Source organism: Lygodium microphyllum, chromosome 23 (genome assembly GCF_053477565.2).
Source record: "Lygodium microphyllum isolate KBCC chromosome 23, Lygodium_microphyllum_v1.1.10, whole genome shotgun sequence".
Taxonomy (NCBI): Eukaryota; Viridiplantae; Streptophyta; class Polypodiopsida; order Schizaeales; family Lygodiaceae; genus Lygodium; species Lygodium microphyllum.
The window spans coordinates 30,514,397-30,536,314 of record NC_141157.1 but is presented as its reverse complement, the minus strand read 5'-3'; the positions used below and the strand labels follow the sequence as shown (position 1 = coordinate 30,536,314).

At 38.1% G+C, this 21,918-nt stretch overlaps 1 protein-coding gene across 2 annotated transcripts; it reads right to left on the bottom strand.

The window, feature by feature from the left end:
• Nucleotides 1-2,666: 2,666 nt before the first annotated feature.
• On the bottom strand, nucleotides 2,667-8,767 carry EIF2 (eukaryotic translation initiation factor 2). 2 transcript variants are annotated; one of them, XM_087664293.1, is made up of 7 exons: nucleotides 8,217-8,767; nucleotides 4,149-4,228; nucleotides 3,798-4,027; nucleotides 3,551-3,672; nucleotides 3,356-3,469; nucleotides 3,163-3,262; nucleotides 2,667-2,934 (listed from the first exon to the last, which is right to left on the bottom strand). In XM_087664293.1, exons 1-6 carry the CDS (start codon nucleotides 8,433-8,435, stop codon nucleotides 3,173-3,175), a joined length of 855 nt encoding a protein of 284 aa, XP_087520419.1. In that variant the 5' UTR covers nucleotides 8,436-8,767; the 3' UTR covers nucleotides 2,667-2,934; nucleotides 3,163-3,172. The 2 variants fall into 2 exon arrangements, with proteins under 2 accessions (XP_087520419.1, XP_087520418.1); XM_087664292.1 differs by having other exon boundaries at nucleotides 3,168-3,262; nucleotides 8,217-8,766.
• Nucleotides 8,768-21,918: the final 13,151 nt, after the last annotated feature.

The window sequence follows — 21,918 nt, the reverse complement described above, 5'->3', positions numbered from 1 at the left end:
AGATAATGGATACTTATACTTACTCTTTTTTTTCAAGACAACGTAAACCAAGTCTACTTACCATTCCGAGATAGCTACGAGCATCAAATGTAGCTTGGCGAATAGTCCTCCTTATGGATACTACATTTGAGCTTCCTTGTGTTAGTTTCGAGGTGTTTCATATTTCAAAAATGATATACTTAAGCGTGTTTTGGGTTTATCGCAGTTGGCTATTGGAATAGAGACGACCGAGCATGTTGGCTTCAAGTCAAAAATATGGTCGCAAGGTCAAGCCAATTCATCTTGCAACTAGGGTCCTAGGTGGGTTCGAGGTAAACTTTGGCTTCGCTTACCGACCAGGACCTTATTTACTAAACTATTCCTTTTAAACGAGCTCAACAATTCACGTGCACATCCTAATCTACCTTTTTAGATACATACCCCATTATGTGGTGCAGTTGAAGCTATTCATGATGCCATGCAAGTCCCAATGCAAGTCTCCCCTATGTTGTCAATGTGATGCAAGGTCCCTATTCGTAAGAATCCCTTCCAATACATTTATGCAACTCAAAAGGCATGACTTAATTACTCAAATGCGAGTGTACATGCATCCATTGAAAATGCAAGTTAACTCTCTACGATGGTCTATGGAGTATAATTGACCTAGACGAGATATTTATGTGCCTTGACCATCTATGACACATCTGCGAAAGTTAGATCTTATTTTTTGACTTGTTTTCGCTACACCCGTAGATACCCATTCTATTTTCAACATTTCATGATTATTAAACCTCTTTTCAACTACCTTTCAAAATATGCAAACTACCCGATGCGAGGCATGACTTTATTTCTAATAATACTTATGCTTAAATATTCGATTTCAGTTTCCAACATGGTGGCAATACATGGATTTGGAGAGTCGAGTTAGCGTTTCCGCCTGATAAACCATTCGTGTTGATAGTGGCGTCTTTTCCCTACCCTTCCCTCGTAGTCGCGACTTTTCCAATCCCCTGGGAGAGCTTACGCTTTGGGGCTATTGTGGAGTTGGAGGCGGTCTTCGCTTCCTTCGAAGGACTCCTTAGTACCGAAGTTACTACGCCACGCCTTGCCTTTCGTGGACTCCTTGTCAACTTGAGGCAATCTATAAGGGAAAGTTAGTGATAATTAAGGAGGCGGAAAGAAAAAAAGAGGATTCCCCGTTTCGAGGGGGGAATCTTGACAGTGCTGGCAGAACGCCGACATATTACAATACGAGACCAGCTTCAAGAAACTTGTAACACTACTTGTTTCAACAAATATTCCTACACCAACCTCTCAATGTCACATGACACCCAAAAACACACTAGACTCCCCCATTTAGGCTTTGTTTTTCCTATGCCAAAACTTGGACACTGCAAGATGGAACACACACTAGACTCCCCCATTTAGGCTTTGTTTTTCCTATGCCAAAACTTGGACACTGCAAGATGGAACATACATTGCAGCTATACTCCTCTACATTGGCTTCTTTTCCCTGTCCTCAACTATCTTACTAAACCCATGGGTTAGAATTTCGTACCAGTGAATTGGCCATTTCCATAAAGAAAAACAAAACATAGGACATGTTTATTTGACCATTTTAGCTCCTCTTCTAGAACGGCATTCGAAATCAAAGGTAACATAATTACAAGATTCAGATCACTTTGCAAACTGGTCCATTGAAAATGTGATGGTGTGTCTTTTTCTTTATGCTTCTCTCTCAACATGCTTGATATTTTTGCTGAAATGGTTTAAAGATATCCACACCACCCTTGTTCATTGGCACAAGTAGTTTTTAAAATCATCTGAACAAAGTGAAAAAGTACCTAAATGAAGCAAGAGAGTTCACTCTCAAGAGATTCCATTACACAGATTTCAACCACCTAAGAGATTGTTTATATCAGATTTACATTAAGGTCAAATCTTGGCACTGGTTTTTTAGCCTGTCTTGCCATTTCATACTGGCAATCAAACAACATAGAATAGCCTTAAGCCCTACAAATTAAGAATATTTCTGGCAGTTTCTGCATGTCACTTGTACATAAGTTGGATGTCAGAAAACCCTCTTACTCTTTTACACGTACAATTAATGAGTTTTAGTGGTCAAAAGTTTCCCCTAACTGCACTGTCGGGTTTTATATCTGGGGTTTGTTGTGACTGGATTAATAAGCAACTGGATCAAGAGGGTGTTATCCTTCAAATGTTTGTTTCAAACAAAACTCTTGTATGTGGATACTATACCCACCTCTCACTAGAGAGTAGTCATTTTGATTGTATGTGGATATTGTACCCACATTTCAATATGGGGATACTACACCTACCTTTCGAATGGAACTCTTAATCTGCGGATACTATGCCCACCTTTCAATGGAGAGTCGAATTGATTGTCAGTGGTTTTACACTGGTGACAAGTAGACTCTGCAAAGCTATCTTCATATTAAAGCAACTTAAGTGGTCAAGCACATTGAACCCTAGTCTCACAGCATCTGTTACAACTTCAGCTCGATTCTTAAAAGTGACAAAAGGATGTGCATGGACCCACCTGTTATCAGAATAAGCCATCCATAATTTGCTGGAAAACCTTGAAAGATATTGTATCTAATAAGCAATGCTCTACATATGCGTAAATCACCCATACTTAGAAATGAAATGTGCAAGTATGCAGACCCTTGAAAACAAAAAAAAGAAATAGCAACTATTAAGTTGATGTCACTACAAAAATTGTGCAACCCCAACATCATGGGTTAGCAACACCAAAATAGCATGGCATATGTTGCGTTTAGCAGCATACATCATACTCTCACAGTGCAAAGACAATTCCACTAGACAACAGTAGGACACTGTGCTGATGTTTCCCTCAGAAAACCTGTCCAATGTGCCAAAGCTGTCACCCTCTACAGGAAAAGCAGAGCATGCCTTGTACAGTACCATTCAAACCTAAAGCCAAAAAAATTATAGTTGTTAGCATCACATTACTGTCAAGTAAGAATTGACCTAGCTGGAACACCCTCTACTGTTACAGATCAAAATTACACAAGATCAGTCTGAAGCCCACTCAGTACAGAAGCCACAGAACCAACCAAGCAATCCTACATACCAAAAAAAGAGAGTACAAACAAGTGTCTACACAGGCAATAGAAAAGTAATGAAGAGACAAAAGCAGACCTTACCAAACTCAGAATATTTGAGCTGCAGAGTTTAGCTTTTTTGCTAGAGTCAATTGTGTTCTTGTCAAATTAGCCAAGTATAGCACCAGTAATAGGTCCTGAATACATGCAAAGTTCTAGTTGTCAAAGGCGAAGCACAGCAGTGCAAGGGGATGAAAAAGCATCAATAAAACAAAAGAAGATAAACAAACCTGAATACTATCATTAAATAGTTTGTCAAAAGCATCAGGTGATATCTTTGGTATGGATGCTATTGTATCTGCCAGATATCTGCCTACTACATTGTCTGCAACAGCACGGCCCTCCTAAAATAACAGGTAGGAATCTCAATTGACATTTGTCAATCACTACCTCACAACACGAAGGACATAGAAGTAGTTACTTACAATCACATCTTCAACATACTTGAAAACCGTGTCAATCATGTTGTGCAACCTTCCCATAGACGTCTCTAAGGCCTCCAAGTCATCTGGAAGTTTCTCAACAATGGTCTTCTTCAAGACATCAACTGCCATAGTGTTGTGAAACAGGATTCATAAGCTAATCACATTAAACAACCATTACTCCTCAAGGAAACACAAAAGAAAGAAAAAGAGAGGTGATTTTCTTTTTAATGGCAAATGGATCGCCTACATCCAACTCTTTCTGCCTCAATCATACGAAGATCAAGCTGAATCTCATGGAATTGAGCTGCAAGCTGTCGTTCGCCAAGTGTCAAAGTGGTGGATACATAAGCTCTGATGCTGGCAGTTTCATCCTGAAATGTGGTATCAACAGTCAAGTAAACAGGATTTGTAGCTTCTCTTGCATAGAAGTCTTGAATCAAAGCATCACTCCCGCTCACTCCAACACTAGTAGAATACCTGACACAGAAAAATAACACTTTCATCAGAAATGTGCATAAAAACATACCTTTTTCCCAACTCCCTTTAGTAAAAGTTCACCATTCCAACAAGCAGCCAATTACCGCTAATCAGTACATACCAGCCAATAATCACTTCTTTGGGATTCACCCGCTGATGCAGCTCAAACATACACCGATGATACTCTATATCCACAGCTACCTGCACATAAATCAATTATCAAATAGCTAATCAATCATATTCTGTGGACTTCAAAAACCAAGTGGTAAGCTATCATGAGGACATGTATTTTTGAAACCTCACTTAACATGTGGATTAATTTTTAATCACATGATTAAGAAAATGATGCACATGTGAGGTGCAACTGGGGTTAAAGTAAACTTACGAGCCCGGGACCCGAAGAAATCACAGGATGTCAAAGGAAAAAGTTGCTATAAGTTATGCCACACAGGTACTTGGTGGTATCTGGTGCCAGTTGTTGGCCTGGGTCATCCATTTGACCATAAGTGTCAGTTGGTGACACTAGAGAAGTGGCATTTAATGGTACCTAACGCCAATTTGATGGTCAAAGATGGCGCAGAGACACTCAAGAATGGAAGTTGCTAAGCCAATTTAATTATTGGCCAGTCAGATTATTTTTCAGGGCATCGAAATAATTATTAGATTAATTTTTAATATTTAAAAACTGAAAATTAATATTTAATTATGAAAAACGCTGAAAAAACCATTTGGGAAGGTTGCCACTTGTCAAAAATGCCCGTGCAAGACTGAAAAACATCTTTAGAGGCTGGAGAGAAGTATTTCTATAAGTTCAACCCGCAAGGGAGAGGGAGGGGAGGCTACTGGTCTGATTTGCAGCCATTGGAGGACCTTCTGAGGTAGCCAAGGGCAAAAGAAGACCAATCAACAGTAGGAGCCAACATCTACAGGCTGTTGAGGCAAGGCAAGAACAATAAATGACTGATTTTCTTTAGTTCTTTGCATCTACATGCTGTTGTGGCAGGGCAACAACTGCACTTGAGTGATTTTCTATCATTCTTCGAGACAAAACTCTGAATTTTCTCTCTACAGCGTTCCCTCTCATCTCCCAACCATTTCACAACCTTGCTCCGAAGATCTCAGCATTTGGACCCTTGGTAAACCCTAATTTACAATAGAAATTAGGATTCAACAACAGCCTTGGGAAGCGTGCCAAAAATTGGAAGCTCCGAGACTTGGATTCAACAAGGCTGAAGGTGAATTTTAGCTAAATTCAGGTGGAGGACTAGCCATCCATTGAATTTGGGGCATTTCCATCGTCTATGAAGTGGGTGAAGGCCAATTGAGTGTCAGAATCAAGGGGCAAAATAGATTGAAGACTTGCTGGTCGCTTTGGACAGCAAGGGGAGTTGAAATACCGAAAGGGATTGGGAGAATCCCATTGTAAGGCAACTTTTTCTTCAGTAAGGCTAAAGAAATACCGAAAGAGCGCCAATTTTGGGGCCAATCGGGTGTGCATTGTCTAAGATCAATAGGTAAATTTGTATTTTCAGATTTGCATTTATTGTTTGCTGATGTAATTAAGTTGTAATCAAGGATTTACCACCCTATCCGAGGAGGAAGGCTGGTTACATAAGCACAAATCAAAGTCATCATGGGCCCACCCAGCCTCCCTAGCCTATAGAAATTGGGTGGTGAACGAGGTTTGCTATGAGCATTAAATAGGTCTTTAGATACTCAAATAGGCCATGAACACTTCTCTAACAATTAGAACCAAGCAGAAAGCACCAATCAAGGTCTTCATGGACCATCCTACCTCCTTAGCCTATAGCAAATGGGTGGTAGAGAAGGTTTGCTATGTAGCATAAAATAGTTCTTTATATATTGAAATAGGCCATGAACACCTCTCTAACAATATCCGTAAGAGTGCGCAACGGAAGAGAAAAACACAGATATATTGAAATAGGCCATGAACACCTCTCTAACAATATCCGCGAGAGTGCGCAACGGAAGAGAGAAACAAAGAGAGAGAGAGAGAGAGGAAGCAGAAGATGAAGGAAGAATACTACACTGCCTGAAGAAGAATACTCATACAATGATGATGGACTGATCAGTCCCTGCACGCAGCCCAAAGCATCAGTGAGGGCACCAGATCAGCCTGATGACAATGGCAGCACCAAGCACAAAGAGCATAGAAGCAAGAAACGCCCCAAAATGCCCCTTGGGAGGAGCCGAAACACCGAAACGTAGAGAGCTAGCCCCGAAACGCATTTCCCCAGCTGAAACATTTCTCCTTTGGGGAAACGACTGCCACATGGAGTTTTACTTTAGGAAACGTTTCGGACTGAAGCATTTCCCTACATAGCCAAAACGTTTTTGGTTAATCGGCTTGATTTTCAAAATACGATAGTGATTGTTATTTACATCTTGTTACAAATGTTTTGTCCAAACGTTTTCTTTTAATGTCTCGCTTTTAATAAATGTTTAATCGTTTTCTTTAAATGTCTCGGTTTTGAATGTCCAAACAATTTCTTTTAATGTCTCGCTTTTGTTTGTTTTAATCATGTTGTCCAAACGTTTTTAATAATAAATGTTTTAATTTAAAATTTCATTTTTAACTATGTTTTGTTTTAATAGTGGCGTTCAATTATCCAAACGTTTTTTGTAGTAAACATTTTAATGTTTGGTATTTAATCTTGAAAGTTATTAATAATAAAGTTAAATATCCTAGGGCTTAGACAATGTGAATACAACATCTCTCCAATCGAGAGCTCAACGCCCGTATCTCTATCAAAGCGGTGAAGGCCAATCAAGGGGCAAATCAGATTGAAGACTTGCTGGTCATTTTGGACAGCAAGGAGAGTTGGAATACCGAAAGGGATTGGGAGAATCCCATTGTGCATCAACTTCTTTTCAATTAAGTAAAAGAAATACCGAAAGAGGCGCCAGTTTTGGGATCAACAGGGTATCCATTGTCCAAGATTGTAAGTTAATTTGTATTTCTCAAATTTTTTATAAACATTACTACTGTAACTAAGTTGTAATCAAGAAACTACCACCCATCCACGGAAGGAAAACTGGTTTCAATAAGAAACTCACATAATCGAATGGTTGTCTTGAAATGTTGTTTAATGAATATCTGTAGGAGCAATCCATATCTGATGGTAGCTACTCTTTAAGCCAAGTTGGCTGCATATTTTGGATCCATCCAACCTATCCAAGATATCATTGATTCTTGGTATGGAAAATCTATTCCGAATAGTAATTCTATTGAAGGCCTTGTAGTCTCCACACATCATAGAAGTAAGAAAGGCCCCAAAACGCCCCTTTACAAAACCCAAAATGCCCAAAGGTCTAGAGGAGGACCTAAAACATATTTTCCTTGTTCGAAACGTTCTCCTTTGGTAAAACGGTTGCTACATGGAGTTTCTCCTTGAGGAAACAGTTTGGTTTGCCCCATTTCCCAACAAGCCCAAAATGTTTCTAGCAAAACATAGCAGCCAAGCTCCACTATACCTAACCTTGTGGCAACCTATCCTCCAAGTTGACTTTCGAAAGCCAAAAGGACGGCATTAGTCACATGCACTTCTAGAGATTTACTTCCTGGTCGCTACTCAAAGGAAATAACAGATGACATGAAACAAATATGCTTCAGCTCTTCATTTAGATGAATGTAAATGCTTCTATGTTCCCTGTTGTCTCTTCTAAAGGCTTACTTAGTCTTGCAGGCTACCCATTCCTTTCTTTCCAATGTGTGCATGTGGGACTACTATGTATTTCCTATGGTGGGCTGCTTCAAACTGAAAATCATGCAACTGTATTTTCCATCTAGGGCTCTAGTTAGCTGAGAAACTTTCTGGTATTGACTTCTGCAGATAGTTGTGGGGCAGCCAAGGGTAACCTAATTTGCCTTTCAGTATCAGCAAGAAATGTGTTTCAAATTAGTTCAGACACATTGCACAGTAGTCGGTTCAGTAACCAGACACATCATCTATATCCTTTATCATCTCACATCAGACCTAAATTGTAATGAACAATGGGGTGTCTACTGGTTGCAATACATTTTCTGGTTACACGGCCTAAATAATGCCCAAGGCAGCTATAGCTGTAACAATTTTCTCAACCACCGGGTGAGGGCAAAACAACTACGACTTTAGGTGTGCTCACATCCACAGAATTAAGGAGAACCTTACAAGACGGTTCAAAGTACCTGTTCAGACGATTCATTGTGAGGCACTGCATATGAATTGCGGATATCAACGGTGCCATCAGAAGATATCGAGCCTAGCAGAGTGCCAATGACACGATCGGTCTGGTCATTGCGCCTGATGTACGAATCACAGATGTTGAAAAGGACAGTGGGATGGAGTTTGGCCACCGCCCCGGTTGGGCCAGAGACGAGCTGCAGGATCGTACTCCCTGTCGACATGCCTTGTGCCTGGAAATTCTCTTCCCTAGAAACGGTCACAAACCTGCAAAATACAGGGACGATCAAGCTCTGCCTTCACGAATCTCTAAGATATAGGGAGGATCGAGCGCTGGCTCCGTAAACTCTGTCGCAGGACTTGAGTTATTTGTCTGTGTTTTTCATCTTCTACTTTCTTCGCATCGCCGAACACGCAGCCCTAGACAGGAATGGAGTCGCGGAGACGAACCTCTACAGCTTCCAGTAGCGAGAAGCAGACACTAAAGGAAATGCCAATGACTACTCGCAGCGGTTTTATTCTGTCCTAGGGCATAACAACCTCAGGGGTTTCGCGAAAAAGACTTTTGATAATACATACAAAAGCCTTTAACTCAAAATGCGAGAGAGATTTTTGAGTCAAATTATATATATATTCGTCATCTTGATAATTAAAAAGTTTCTAAATTTAAGTTCTAAATCTTTTACTTTAAATTTTGAAAGTATTTTTTTTAATTGCAATTCATTTTACATTAAGCCTTAATTTTTTATGAACACTAGTCTAGCGTAAAGCAAATTGTTACCTTTGTAAAGATATCATTAAAGTTTTGGAGCCTAATTGTTACCTTTGCAAAACAACATTCAAAGGTTTGGAGTCCTCTTTTTAATTTCAAGTATTCTAGCTTTAGTAAGATTAAGACATCTATAAAATTTAAGAAAAAATAAATAAATAATCCTTATTAGATGCATGTGGAAAAGCTTGTAAATGTTCAACATTGAAGGTTTTTGTATCAACTTTGAAAATGTATTCTATAAACACTATGGACCCTACATATGGAAATTCAAGATATTAGTCTATCCTTGGGCATTGAACATGAACTTCTTGATGTATAACACCCTTAAGCCTTAACAACTACATTACAAGCTACTAGGAACTTCAATAAGTTTTTGAAAATGGCACCCTTTTTCATAAGTTTAAAATTTTTGGTATGTCCTTAAGAATCAAACTAGCATCTTCAAATTTTTTAATATGTCCCTAAGAATCAAACTAACATCTTTAGAATTTTTGGTACATCCCTAAAAATCAAACCAACATCTTCATAAGCTTATAATTGTGCCTTACTCTACCTTCATGGGCACTATCTCTAAATGCATCACCGTTTTTTTTTTTAATGTTAGACTTTTCTCCACCTATAAATCCTCATTTCGCAAGCTCTAAGAACTTTGACAACATCATGAACTTGGTGCTACCACATACATAGCATGTTGAAATGGGGGACAAGGACACTGTGCATAGTCATGCCTTGTTTGAATGAGTGCACAATCACTTTTAGATATTTGTTCACACATGAGACCTCATGGGTCATCTCTCCCAACTCCAATAATATTATCAACAAGGCCTATAGCATACGTACTCTATTTTGAACATTGTAGGGGCCGCATGCAATCTCCATCCCCATTGCAATAGGCAAGGTATGTGTTTTTTTAAGGAGCTTGTAAAGATTTTAACCTTCGATATTTGAATAATGTAGTGTCCCATAATAGAATGTTTAGTGCAAGGAGTGATCTACCAGCCTAAACCTAGTCCCAAGACTATACCCTACCCCTACCCACATGTGCCTATAGAACACGAGTAGAACTTCTTGTGGGGTAGAAGTTCATTAAAGTATTAAGGAATGCAAGAAGGGGAGAACGGATTTCAAATAAAGCCAAGCAAGTGGTGTATGGAATGGGATAGGAAGGGATGTATATTGTTGTGTGGAGCATCTTGTTTTGGAGCTTACCTTGGTTGTTTGAGGGGCCGATGCTTGGTTCATGGTGATAGAAATTAAGAAGCATCTTTTCTTTAAGTTTGCATCCACCAAACTAAAGTTGAAGGTTCCTATGTACTAACACATGGCTAGTGGAAGTGAGTTATCTTTTTTGTGGTTTCACAATTTATTAGAAACCAGATCATGTGCTTTAGTCAAGGAGGATGCAATCATCTATGATTGTTAACATGTGTGCCAAGCTGCAAACCTATTGACAAGGAGATGATTGTGTGCAAAGTGTTCAAAGTTATCTTCATTGTCAGGAGCAATAGTGTTAAACATCTACAAAGCTAGCGTGATTATGAACACAAGCATTTTATCAATAAGTGTTATTTTTTGGTCAAATGGTCAATGACTCATGTTGACCCATGAATTTTTTTCCTTATCAATTTATGACAATTGATCGTCATGGTGGTGGGTGAATTCTCTTGCCTCTGTGTGGATAACTCTAATCATCCTTGTCCTTTATGCCTGAAGCACCCACTTTGGGTGAAACCTAGTTTTCTTTTCAATAGGTGATGTGCCTTTTCTTCTCATGTATGTAGCCCCTTGTGAAAGGTCTCTATAAATCAATTGATGTTAGCACATGCATGTTGATGGTGCATTAGGGCCTGGTCCTAACCTGCAATTACAAATACGAAAATTATGTGACTTGGAAAGGCTAACATGGAAATCAATTTTTGAGCTCCTTTTTTTTGGCTTTATGATCTTGTTATTCTCTTAATGAAGAGATTGTGAGCAAAGAATCCCAACCACCTTGGAAAAGCTAAGGTTTGTTCGGGGAATAGGCATAAAGGTGTGACACTCACAAAGATTGAGTGAGAGCATGACCACACTGACCTAACTTGGGGTTGATGCTCAACTCCCCCTTGTTTCTCACTCTCACTGAACCAAGTATGGTGCTTGCCCACCTTGAGTCTCTGATGGCTCATGCAACACTAATTGTCTTAGCTTGATGCTAGATTGCTACAAGAGATTGTAGTTGTGTCTTTAGGAACATATAGGTTGATCCTCGTGAGATGAGACCGGATGCTTTGCTTGCAAGGTAGACCTAGGAAACACCTAGTTGCCTAAGTCTGCATGCTTGTAAGTAGCATAGATGGTGACAACTAGGATCGGATCCCTAGACAACTACCAAACTACTCTCCCTACATTTTAGGGTTGGGTACGTTTCATATGATATTAGAGCATAAATTTTAGTATGCTCATAAAAAATGATGTTCAATCAATAGATATTAATTTTTTCAATATAAATAAACACATTTACTCGAAAAGTGAGTTCTTATGAATAGCTCACTGGGAGATTTTTAAAGGGTTTCTTCAACTAACTCTTGAACCACAAGCTGTTTTAACCAATATACACCATGGCTTGTGGATCAAACACTTTTTTATTTTGACGCAATGTAGCCTTGGTTACCTTCAAGGCTATCCTTGGATTTGAATGGTTAAAATTTCAAGTTCAAAACTAGAAATTGAAGAATGTAAATTATTTGGTTGATGCTAAGAAAACTAGGCATTGAGAAATATATAAAGATAGCCTAGATCCTTGAAGAACTTAAATTTGATTGAAGTATATTGGTTCTTTGAAACCAAAGACCCGCAAGCTCTTATTTGCATAAATGATCAAGTGACCAATCAAAATCAATATGCATATTTGTGACTCACAGAAGCTGTGGATCATAAGCTCATTGGAATATGACCCCGCAACTCCTTTGTACCGAATCTAAAGATAACAAGTCACCTTGACTATCACCTTCTGGTGATTGATGCAAAGAGAAATCCTCCCTATAAATATATCGTTGAGCCTAGTAAAACCATTGCTAACATTTCACCTAAATACAAATTTAGGCCTACTAGTGCCTTATAAACAAAGAGAATTCATATGTTCGAAATAAAATATGAGCCTTAGAGTAATGACCAATAACCTTGCAAAATATTAAGGTGATAATCTATAAGAAGTTATAAGCCTTTTAAGGATATTTTTGTATCAACAAATAATGATAAATCAATATAATATATAAAACTCCTAATAATAGGAAAAGAACACTCTCTTACATCCTTTGAAATCTTATGTAGGAGAAAATTTGTACAATGTTTCCCATGGTTTACTACATAGGATCGAGGTGTACCCTTGCAAGAGAACATTTTCTGCATGATCGATTGGATCTTTGTTCTGCAACCTCACTACCAATTCTTCACCCCCCCCCCCCCCCAGTGGACATTTTCTGCATGATCGATTGGATCTTTGTTCTGCAACCTCACTACCAATTCTTCACCCCCCCCCCCCCCCCAGTGGACATTTTCTGCATGATCGATTGGATCTTTGTTCTGCAACCTCACTACCAATTCTTCACCCCCCCCCCCCCCCCCAGTGGACACCGTACATGGGTTGGTATAGGACGTCTACCAACTACTATATGGCCATTAACCATATCAATAACCTAGAGTATTAGCTATGGAGGATTCATTGGGGCAAAAGGCTCAACACCATTTGACTCTTTACCTTCTACCTTGGTCACCCTTATGATATCACTCAAGCCCAATGGGTTTATAGGAGGATTAAATGGGTCATTCAACCCAATTGCATTATATTTGCTCAACAATCCTATGCTTCTGGATATCAAGTGGAGGGGTTCCTTGATCTCCTTGCCATCATTAAGTACTTAGAACTAGATGTTATGAGAGAGCCACCTAAATATTACACTATTTCCCTATAAAACTTTCATAGTTGATCTTGTATGAAACACATGGATTTTGAGTAAAGCCTTGTATATAAATAATGGAATAATATAGTTTGGTTTTCCTTTCTTTTTCTACGAGTGATATTGTCGTGAAAAGGATTGCAATTGGATTAACTAACCTCGTCATCATATAGATTAAGGATGAGCCATGACACGATTTTTTAGTCTTCCATACTATGTACCAATTCACCTTGCATTTGTGGGATTAATCTCAGTGGGAAGACTTTACAGAGATTTTGAAAAGTTTCTAGTGTCCCTTAGGATATAATTGGATAGGTGATGGCCTCAGTACAGTGTCTACAACTTCTTTGAGACCAAAATACTAGCATATCTAGAGACGAATCTAAAAAGGATTGGATGGATGGAAAAACTGAAGCTTATCAAGGTGCTTCTATTTGAGGAACAGAGTCAATGCCGTCATAAATATAAACAATCAAAATATCTATCAAGATTGGTACATTTATGTTGACATGTTCCTCTTGATAAGATAGTGCACTTAGGCGGGCTAAAACAAAATAATTATGTTGTAAAAGAGTTCCCATAACAACTTTATCAATAGCACTTCTCAAAGTTTATGAAAAGTCCCCTTGTCTATAAAAAAAGATATGTTGTCAAGTTCCACAACTAAATCCAGTGTGCCTAGAAGCTCTTTCTAAAGCTTGAGCAATATATATATCTTATGCAACAAGACTTGAGCTTTTTATGGTGTGAATAATCACATCTAAATCCAATCAAATGTTTCAAGTACCCCATCTCTTGTCACTTTGTCTGACTAGCAAGAATAGAAGTCTCTATTAAAGCACATAAAGCTTATTGAATTCAATGGCCAAGGAACCCAAAAGAGAAACCAATGTTAAAACCTAAATTGACTACTTCTCACAGCTTGTTAGGACGAGTATATATACTTAGGCTATGATTGCCAAACTTTGTCTCATCGAAGAAGCCCATTTCTAGTGGAAATAATGGTGCCATGATAAGGCTGTTATGGGAATCTCCCAAACTTAGAAGTAGCTTAAAGCAATAGCATAAGGAAGATACTTACCCCCATATTACCAAATCAAAAAGATGGAAAGTTCTTTAGCTTGAGGTAACAAGGTTTGACAGTGGAGGGTTATCACTCCTACTTTGTTACCCTCCTAACGTATGCCCCGAAGAGGTGATAACAACGCAACAAGTAGCTTGTCTTTGTGAAGGTCTAAACCACCCTTGATGGGTGGGTTAAAGCCATGAAATCTTCCTACCTTGAGGATGCTCTATTGTGAGCTTTGGTGGACTTTCTTCCCAGACATAATTTTTGGGCTACCCCACACATTCCTACAGAGGAATTTACCCAAAGAGGGCCAGAGTAAATTGCCAAATGGGAAATTGGAATTAGGGTCATCTCAATTTTGTTAACCATGCCCCAAACCACCCAACCAACAATAATAATAGCCCTAATGCTATCGATGCTAATCAATGAGCCCAATCCCATTGCTTCAAGTGCAACTGCCAATCACTTTTGAGATGAGTGCCTTGCCACAACACCAATCCAAATTCTCCTCATAACCCTCTAGCAAGGGGTAATTTCAATAATCAAGGGCTAGGATGAGGAGTGGGATGAGCTGTGGGTGGGTGAGCTTGTTTCCTGGTTGGGAAAAAAGAAGAAGACCCTACCATCTATGTGGGAGTAGAAAGAGGCACCATGAGTGCAACCATCTACAATCAAGAGGTTGGATGCCAATACACCGCCTTGCAAGTCTTGCAAAAGCACCAATATAAATCATTCCAAATTCTCATTGATTTTGGTGTTACTCATTCCTTCATGTCTTCTAAGCATGTAAATAAATTACAGCTAGAATCTGAACGTGCTAGAAAATTGATAATCAAACTAGCAAATGGAAAAGAAATCTATTCGACTCAAACAGTAAAAAAATGTAGAACTCCAGTTAAAGAACTAATACACAAAGGCAGATTTTTGGGTCTTGTCTCTAAGGACTTATAATTCTCCTAGATAAAGATTGGCACGTCCCTAATCACGCAAGTATCCATTGTGGAGAAGGAAAGATTACTTTTAATAACATTGAAGAAACCTTAGTCTAGGCTATGGAAATTTAACAAATTAGTGCATAACATTTTCATGTCTTACCTCAATGAATTCATTCTTGTATTCTTTGATGACATCCTAACTTATTCCAAAGTAAAAGAAGATAATCTAGACCACCTCGAAATCATCCTTGAGACTTGAGGATAAATAAGCCCATGCAAAACAAAGTAAGTGTGCCTTCTTCAAAAAGAAGATTGAGCACCTAGGTTTCATTGTCTCAACTAAAGGAATCTCAATTCATCCACCCAAAGTGCAAGGATTGGCCATCTTTGTAAATTTTCTAAGAAACAAAGTAAGATGGTACATCATCTTCATCAATGATTATACTCTCATTGCCGCCCCATTGATTGAACTTCTCAACAAACAAACCAAGATAGTGTGGACTCCTAAGGAGCAAGAGAGCTTCAACAAGCAAAAGTCATGTCTCACTATCCCTTTGGTATTGAATCTCCCCAACTTCAATCAAGAATTCAAAGTTGTCACTTATTCTAGCATTGTAGTCATAGGTTGTGTACTTCACAAGAAGGTCGATTCATAGCCTACTCTTCTCAGAAACTTAAACCACGTGAGAAGAATCATGCTACTCGTGATTTGGAGCTAATAGGAGTCATTTGTGCTCTCAAACTTTAGTGCCATTATCTACTTGGTTGAAGATTCACACTCATTATGGATCACAAATTAGATCTCAACATGAGGCAAAGAAGATGGATAGGAGTTTTGCAAGAATTAGACTTTGAGATTATGTATTACCTTGGTAAGAAAAATATGGTAGTTGATGCTCTTAGTTGGAAAGCCTTCTTGAATACCCTAATGACTGAAGACCCTCTAAGATAAGGAAGCCTTGCAAATCTTATTTCAATGCCTAATAACCACATTCTTGAGGTTGTGAGCATTGAAGCCTCCAATGATTCATAATACCAAAAGATAGAAAAGTTTATATATCTACAAAAGAATCCCCAAAGGATAATGCAAATTTCAAGAATTATCTTCTTGAAGATGAGTTGTTGTACTATCAACAAAGGTTTTATGTACCCAAATGTTTCGTGGTGAAAAAGAAAATCTTGTGGGAAGCACATAACAACATTGTGTGTGGCCGGACATTCAGGCTATGCCAATAAGGGAGACAAGCATCATATTTTCCTTCCTATGGAGGCACCAAGTAACTTGTTAGTACTAGAAGCATGGAAAATCTACCCATTGAGAACATGCATTTCAACCTCACTGTGGGTGATGACTACAAAGTTCAACTACTAGGGGACTTGAAAGACTAGATTGTTAAAATCATGGGAATTAGACTTATGGTAACTTTTATGGTCAGGAAAGGAGTGGATTATGACTTACTTTTAGGCTGCTCTTGAATGCAAAATGCTTGATTCATTGAGGAAAGGTGTAATAGGTTGTTCTTATTGGGAAATAAGTGAGACACAATGAGGATTGAGATGGAAGATTGGAAAACTGTGCATCTCGTAGACCTAGATGCCATATCCAATGTGCTTCATGGGAATAAGAAAAATCGACAACACTTATCATGACGATGAACCTAGGACCATCTTGACTTGACAGCATATGTTTCAATATTCATACCAACCATCAAGAATCAAGAAAGTTTTGCCCTCAATGGTGAGGGTGTCTCAAGGACCAACTCATTGATTTTCAAAGAATTGCTTTAGTAACAAGAATGGAGGTGGACAAGGCTGCATGAAGCATTATTAAATTATCATGTCAAATTGGTCGCATTGCTAATGACACTCGACGAGCCTAAAGAATAAGAAAAAGTTAGTGATCCTCAAGAATACTCTACTAAATGAGGAAATCAAAGATGAGGAAGACAATGAATTTAGAGAATATGAATTTGATGGCAAAAGCATAGAGCAAATTGTAGCATATCCTAAATTTCGAAAGGTAGACAAAGTGCTGGTGGATGTAAGAGTAGTGAGAGTGAATTCAGGGTTGGAATGGTTAGAATATTTGAAGGTCATTGATCATGGGTGAATAGGGTCTGAACCCTTAAATCTCATTCCAACTCCTAACGTCCTCAAAGCTGAAGAAACACATGTTGATGACAAAGACTTGCTTAAAAAATTACTCTGATGATAACAATCCTAAAAGGCTACAAGATCTCCCAAAGAGGTTCACTCGATGCAAGGAGGACCGCATAAGTAATCATTGTGTTGGGATTGAAATGATAAGGGAAATCTAGTGAATCGATCAAGGAAGCAAATCTTGCTAGGGAAGGAAAGTCTCATAAGCTCCCAATAGAGAAAGCTTGAATTGCATGCCTACTCATTAAAATGATGCCTTATCAACTGACTCCAGGACAATTATACAGGCTAGGGCAAGACAAATTGCTGAGAAGGTGCATATGCAAGCATAAGATTGAATACATACTGCAAGAAGCACATGTAGAAATAGTTGGAGGCAATTTCAATGCCACCACCATAGCATGAAAGGTTTTGTAATCCCAACTTGGGTGGCCGATGCTATTCAATGATGCAAAACAATTCATGAAACATTGTAATAATGAATGCCAAGACACAAAAAGTACCCATCAAGAGAGACAACATGAAGCTTGTGCCAGTTTTGGCTTGTAAACCCTTTGAGAAATGGAAGAATGACTTTACGGGACCCATCAGCATTGTAGCACCCTTCCAAAAATTGAAGATCGACTTTATGGGACCCACCATTGTTGTGGCACAATATTTCTAAGCCAAATATATCATAGTCACTAATACAAGATCAAATGGGCTAAGGCTCAAGCTACAAGAAAGAATGATGCAAGAACAATAACCACATTCCTATGGAAGTAAGTGATATCTAGATTTGGGTGCTCGATAGAAATCATGAGTGACTAAGGAACACATTTTATAAATGAGGTAATGGATCATTTTCTCTCTACATTATTGATCATTCACATCAAGTTAGCACCTTACCACCCACAAGCAAATTCAAGTTGATAACATACTAACCAAAATAGTATCAGATCTCGTGATCAAACTAGGATAACAAGCTTATGGTGGCTTTTTGGGCATATTATGTCATATATAAAATGATCACAAGACAAACCCCTTTCATGTTGACCTATGGAACTAATGCTATCATGTTCATTGAGTTTTTTATCCCTAGCTTGCACATTATAATACAAGCATGTTGGGAAGGAAACAAGGGGCCTGGTGTTGAGAGTGGAAAAGATTGTATTTTTGGTATTTTTTATTGGTTTTTTGGTATTGAATGGTTGTTTTAGTGCATGAATGGTTGAGTTTAATTGGTCTTTGAAGTTTTTTAGATATTTTTAATTATGTTTGAGAATTTTTGGCTAGCTTATGATGGTTTTTGATTGAGTTGTGATGTGATGATAGGTTTTGTTGATGGTTTGATTGGTTCTAATGTGTTCTGATAGTGTTTGTTTGAGTCAAATTTTTATTTTATTGAGAGATTAAGATTGTGAAATATTGACTTTGAGTATGATTGGACATGTATTGAATGGTTTTTGATATGCTGGAATGGTTTTTGTTAAAGTTGAATGGTTTTGATGTGTTCTGTTAACCTTTTATGGTGTTCTATAAGCTTGTCTATATCTTCTTTTAGCATGTGTAATGTTTTGTATATTTTCTATTGCATGGGTGTGTATATTGGGAAAGTTTTCTAGACTTGAAAAGAGAATAATACAAGCTCAAAGTAGCTCATTTGAAAAAAGAAGTAGCAGTTGAAGATTGAAGTGAAGACTTGGAGTGATAGTGTCAGTGATTAGGTGAAAATACACTCTAGTAGTTCTTATGACTCTTTGGATCAACCATACCATTTGGAGGGTGTCTTTACAATCAAGAGAGGATTTTTGGGCATTAATTCTAGTGTATTCTCATGAATGAGCGATGGAGAGTATGAGATAGATATATATTGAGTGAAAGATAATCATTTCAAAGGGCTAATATGTTGTATATGGAGAGATTGTGAGAGAAGAAGACATGGCTACATTCATGAAAGCTATAATATGAAGTTTATGTGACGAATTCCATTCATATGATATTGTATTTGACTTGTTCTTATATTTTTTTGGTTGCTATGAAAAATATGTGATGTTCTATTGAAGATAAATCCATGGGAGATTATGCCTATGATGTTGAGTAAAGATGATTTTGTTGTTCGTGTTATTTCATTTGTTTGATTCTATGAAGAGATGGAAAATATGCTTGTTGATGCTACAATATAGATTTTCCCATAGTCCTTTCCCCATATTCTAGGTATTCTCTAGAGAGCTCCATGTTTTGGTGCATAGCATGGGAAAATTTCCATCAGTAAGCACCTAAAAGAGGCTAAAAATGGAAGGAATTACATTGTTGAAGAGAAAGAAAAGTAGTTGAAGATTGTAAAATTCTAAGAGATCCAAGTTAATTGAAAGAATTCATAGCTAAAGAAATTTTATTCAAAAGATTCATTTTCCAATGGTAGAAGCATAATGCTATCTCAATGTGGGCCTTGTATGTTGAACTTTTCCATCTATCAGCAAAAGCAACAGAGACTTGCATCTTGATGTCAGATTGTTTAGGAGGAAATTGAAGTATTAGAAGCATAGAGAATGGTAAAATATGGCATGTTTGACTTTTGTTGAGGATTTGCATGACAATATCGAGTGGAAAATAGTAAAGAAGATTCAAGAGTCTTAGTCTGTGGAAGTCCACCACAACAAGAAGGAGAAAAGCTAGAAATTGTTTTCAGATGCACAACAACAAAGTCTTTTGTATATTCAACTAACAACCCATTAAAGTTGGTGGATAATATTTTATTTACCACATCTACTATAGAAACTCTCCAAAATTGGTACTATTAGAACAATGGCACCATGGATATCCTCAAACTGATGAACTTTGAGACCTTTAGAATTGAATTCCTTCCCCTCTACAATGGCATGAAGGCAGAATTCAAAGAGACTATGAGATATAAGAAGTGAAGAAAATACTAGCTAGAGAGTCTTCTAGAGACTAAAGAAAATAGAAGACCCTATGTTCCTCTCAGTGAAGCACTAAAAAGTTGGGTGGAGTCAACTCTCTCATGAATGAGTCAGTAAAGAGACAAGCATTGGAATGTCTCAAGAGGTATGTGCAAAGTTGAAAGTGATGGATGGAGTGGAGAAATACAAAATAAGAAAAGAATCTTTTGACACCCTTGTGGCACTCTTTACAGAAGTCCCAATGGCACAATTGAACCAAGGTTTCCTTCCTAGTCAGATACGTCTTGGAAATGTTGATGACAAACCAATGAATATAGTCATATTACCCATCTTTAAAGGATAATACAATGAAAACCTTGATCTTCATGTAGTAGAGTTTATAGTAGTGTGTGTGACCAACAATGCAAGAACCCCAAAGCATTGGTTAGTAATATTGCTTGCCACTTTCAAGGGCGTGGTGTTTCAATGATACGAAAGGTAGGTAGCAATAAATTTTGGTACATAGGATGAAATGAAGCTACATTTCCTCACCAAATTCAAGCGTGAAGACTTTAAAGAGTGGATGTGAGAGGAATTTATGAATCTAAGCCAATCCCTTGGAGAGCAAGTTGAAGTATACATCTCAAGAATGGAATCCAGATTGAAAAGGTGGACCAAACATAATCTACATATAGGAAGTCAAAAGGGAGTCTTTCTCAAAGGGTTGCAATTAGAAGTTTGCAAGTTTGCAGATTTGAGAAGACCAACTAATTTACAAGCTATAGTGAAAGGTGCCAAATTTGTATAATGAGGTGAAAGCTAGATTGTCCATGAATCTACGAAGAGGATTTTTATCTCCCTTAAAGCTAAGAATAGTGTATTTGCCTAATACAACCCTATGAACTATCCCTTACCCCTACCCACAGATGCCTGCAATGCCTCAATACAATGCACCAACTCCATAGTGGCCACAAATAGTACCTCCAATGATAGTCCAACCCCAATAGCAATGGTCTCAAACAATTTCTCCAATGGCAAACCAAGAGTAATAGTGAAACCCTACCAATTGGAATCAATAGCCAACAATCCAAAAAAGAGCTTGGAATCAAAATCAGAATAGAGACCCATTTGCATCAACCCAACAAGTATATGTCATGATCACAAAGACAACTCAAACTCCCACTGTAAGTGTATCAAGAGGAGAAAGTTTGAAGGACTACCTGTCCGATTTAGTTGCAAACTTTAAGAATGAATTAATGGATTTGATAATAGAGCAATTATAGAATATGAAGATGAACATCGCCAATGTCTCCAAGCCGGTAGAAGTAGCTAGAGACACCTTAAGGTTGAATACTTGGTGCAACGAGTGCCACCAAGCGAGACATTTAGCCACTGAATGTACCCAAAAACCCACCATTCTTGGAGCTTTTTGTTCATATTGTTTAAGGAAGAACCATACAAAAGACATTTTCTCTCTAAAGGATATGCATGAAAGAAGGAAGAAATATTCAATTTGTTGGAATCCGAGATGACACCCCCAAAAAATTGGACCAAAGCCTAGGGGATTTGGACCTAATCTTGGTTTAAGGAGATTTTTCTCTCAAAGCCTCAAAGGAAGGCATTTAGGAGTTGGTTAGAGATTAGAAGTGGAATGCTAGAGATGTAGAAAAAATGGTCACATTTTTCCAAATTGTCAAAACCCTAGAATGTTTATGGATGACAAGTCTCTATGCAGTAAATGCAAAGGCAAAGGCCACATTGCCAAAGATGCAAATGTACGCAATGTATCCCATAAGTGAAGAGAAGTGAGTGTCTCAAGTTGGAAAAGCTATAAATTCGTGTATTTGCTTAGCTATGAAATATCAATCTCCTTTCTTGCATACATTGCTATTATGAATGGCTTTCTCTCATACCCTCCATAGTTTCTTCATTTGGTATTAGAGCAGTACGA

Coding starts and splice junctions, on each gene's coding strand:
- EIF2 (XM_087664293.1), bottom strand. CDS start 8,435: ATGTCGACAGGGAGTACGATCCTGCAGCTCGTCTCTGGCCCAACCGGG. Junction 4,028..4,148: donor AAAGAAGTGATTATTGGCTG/GTATGTACTGAT, acceptor TTTCTGTGTCAG/GTATTCTACTAGTGTTGGAG. Junction 3,470..3,550: donor AGTATGTTGAAGATGTGATT/GTAAGTAACTAC, acceptor CTGTTATTTTAG/GAGGGCCGTGCTGTTGCAGA.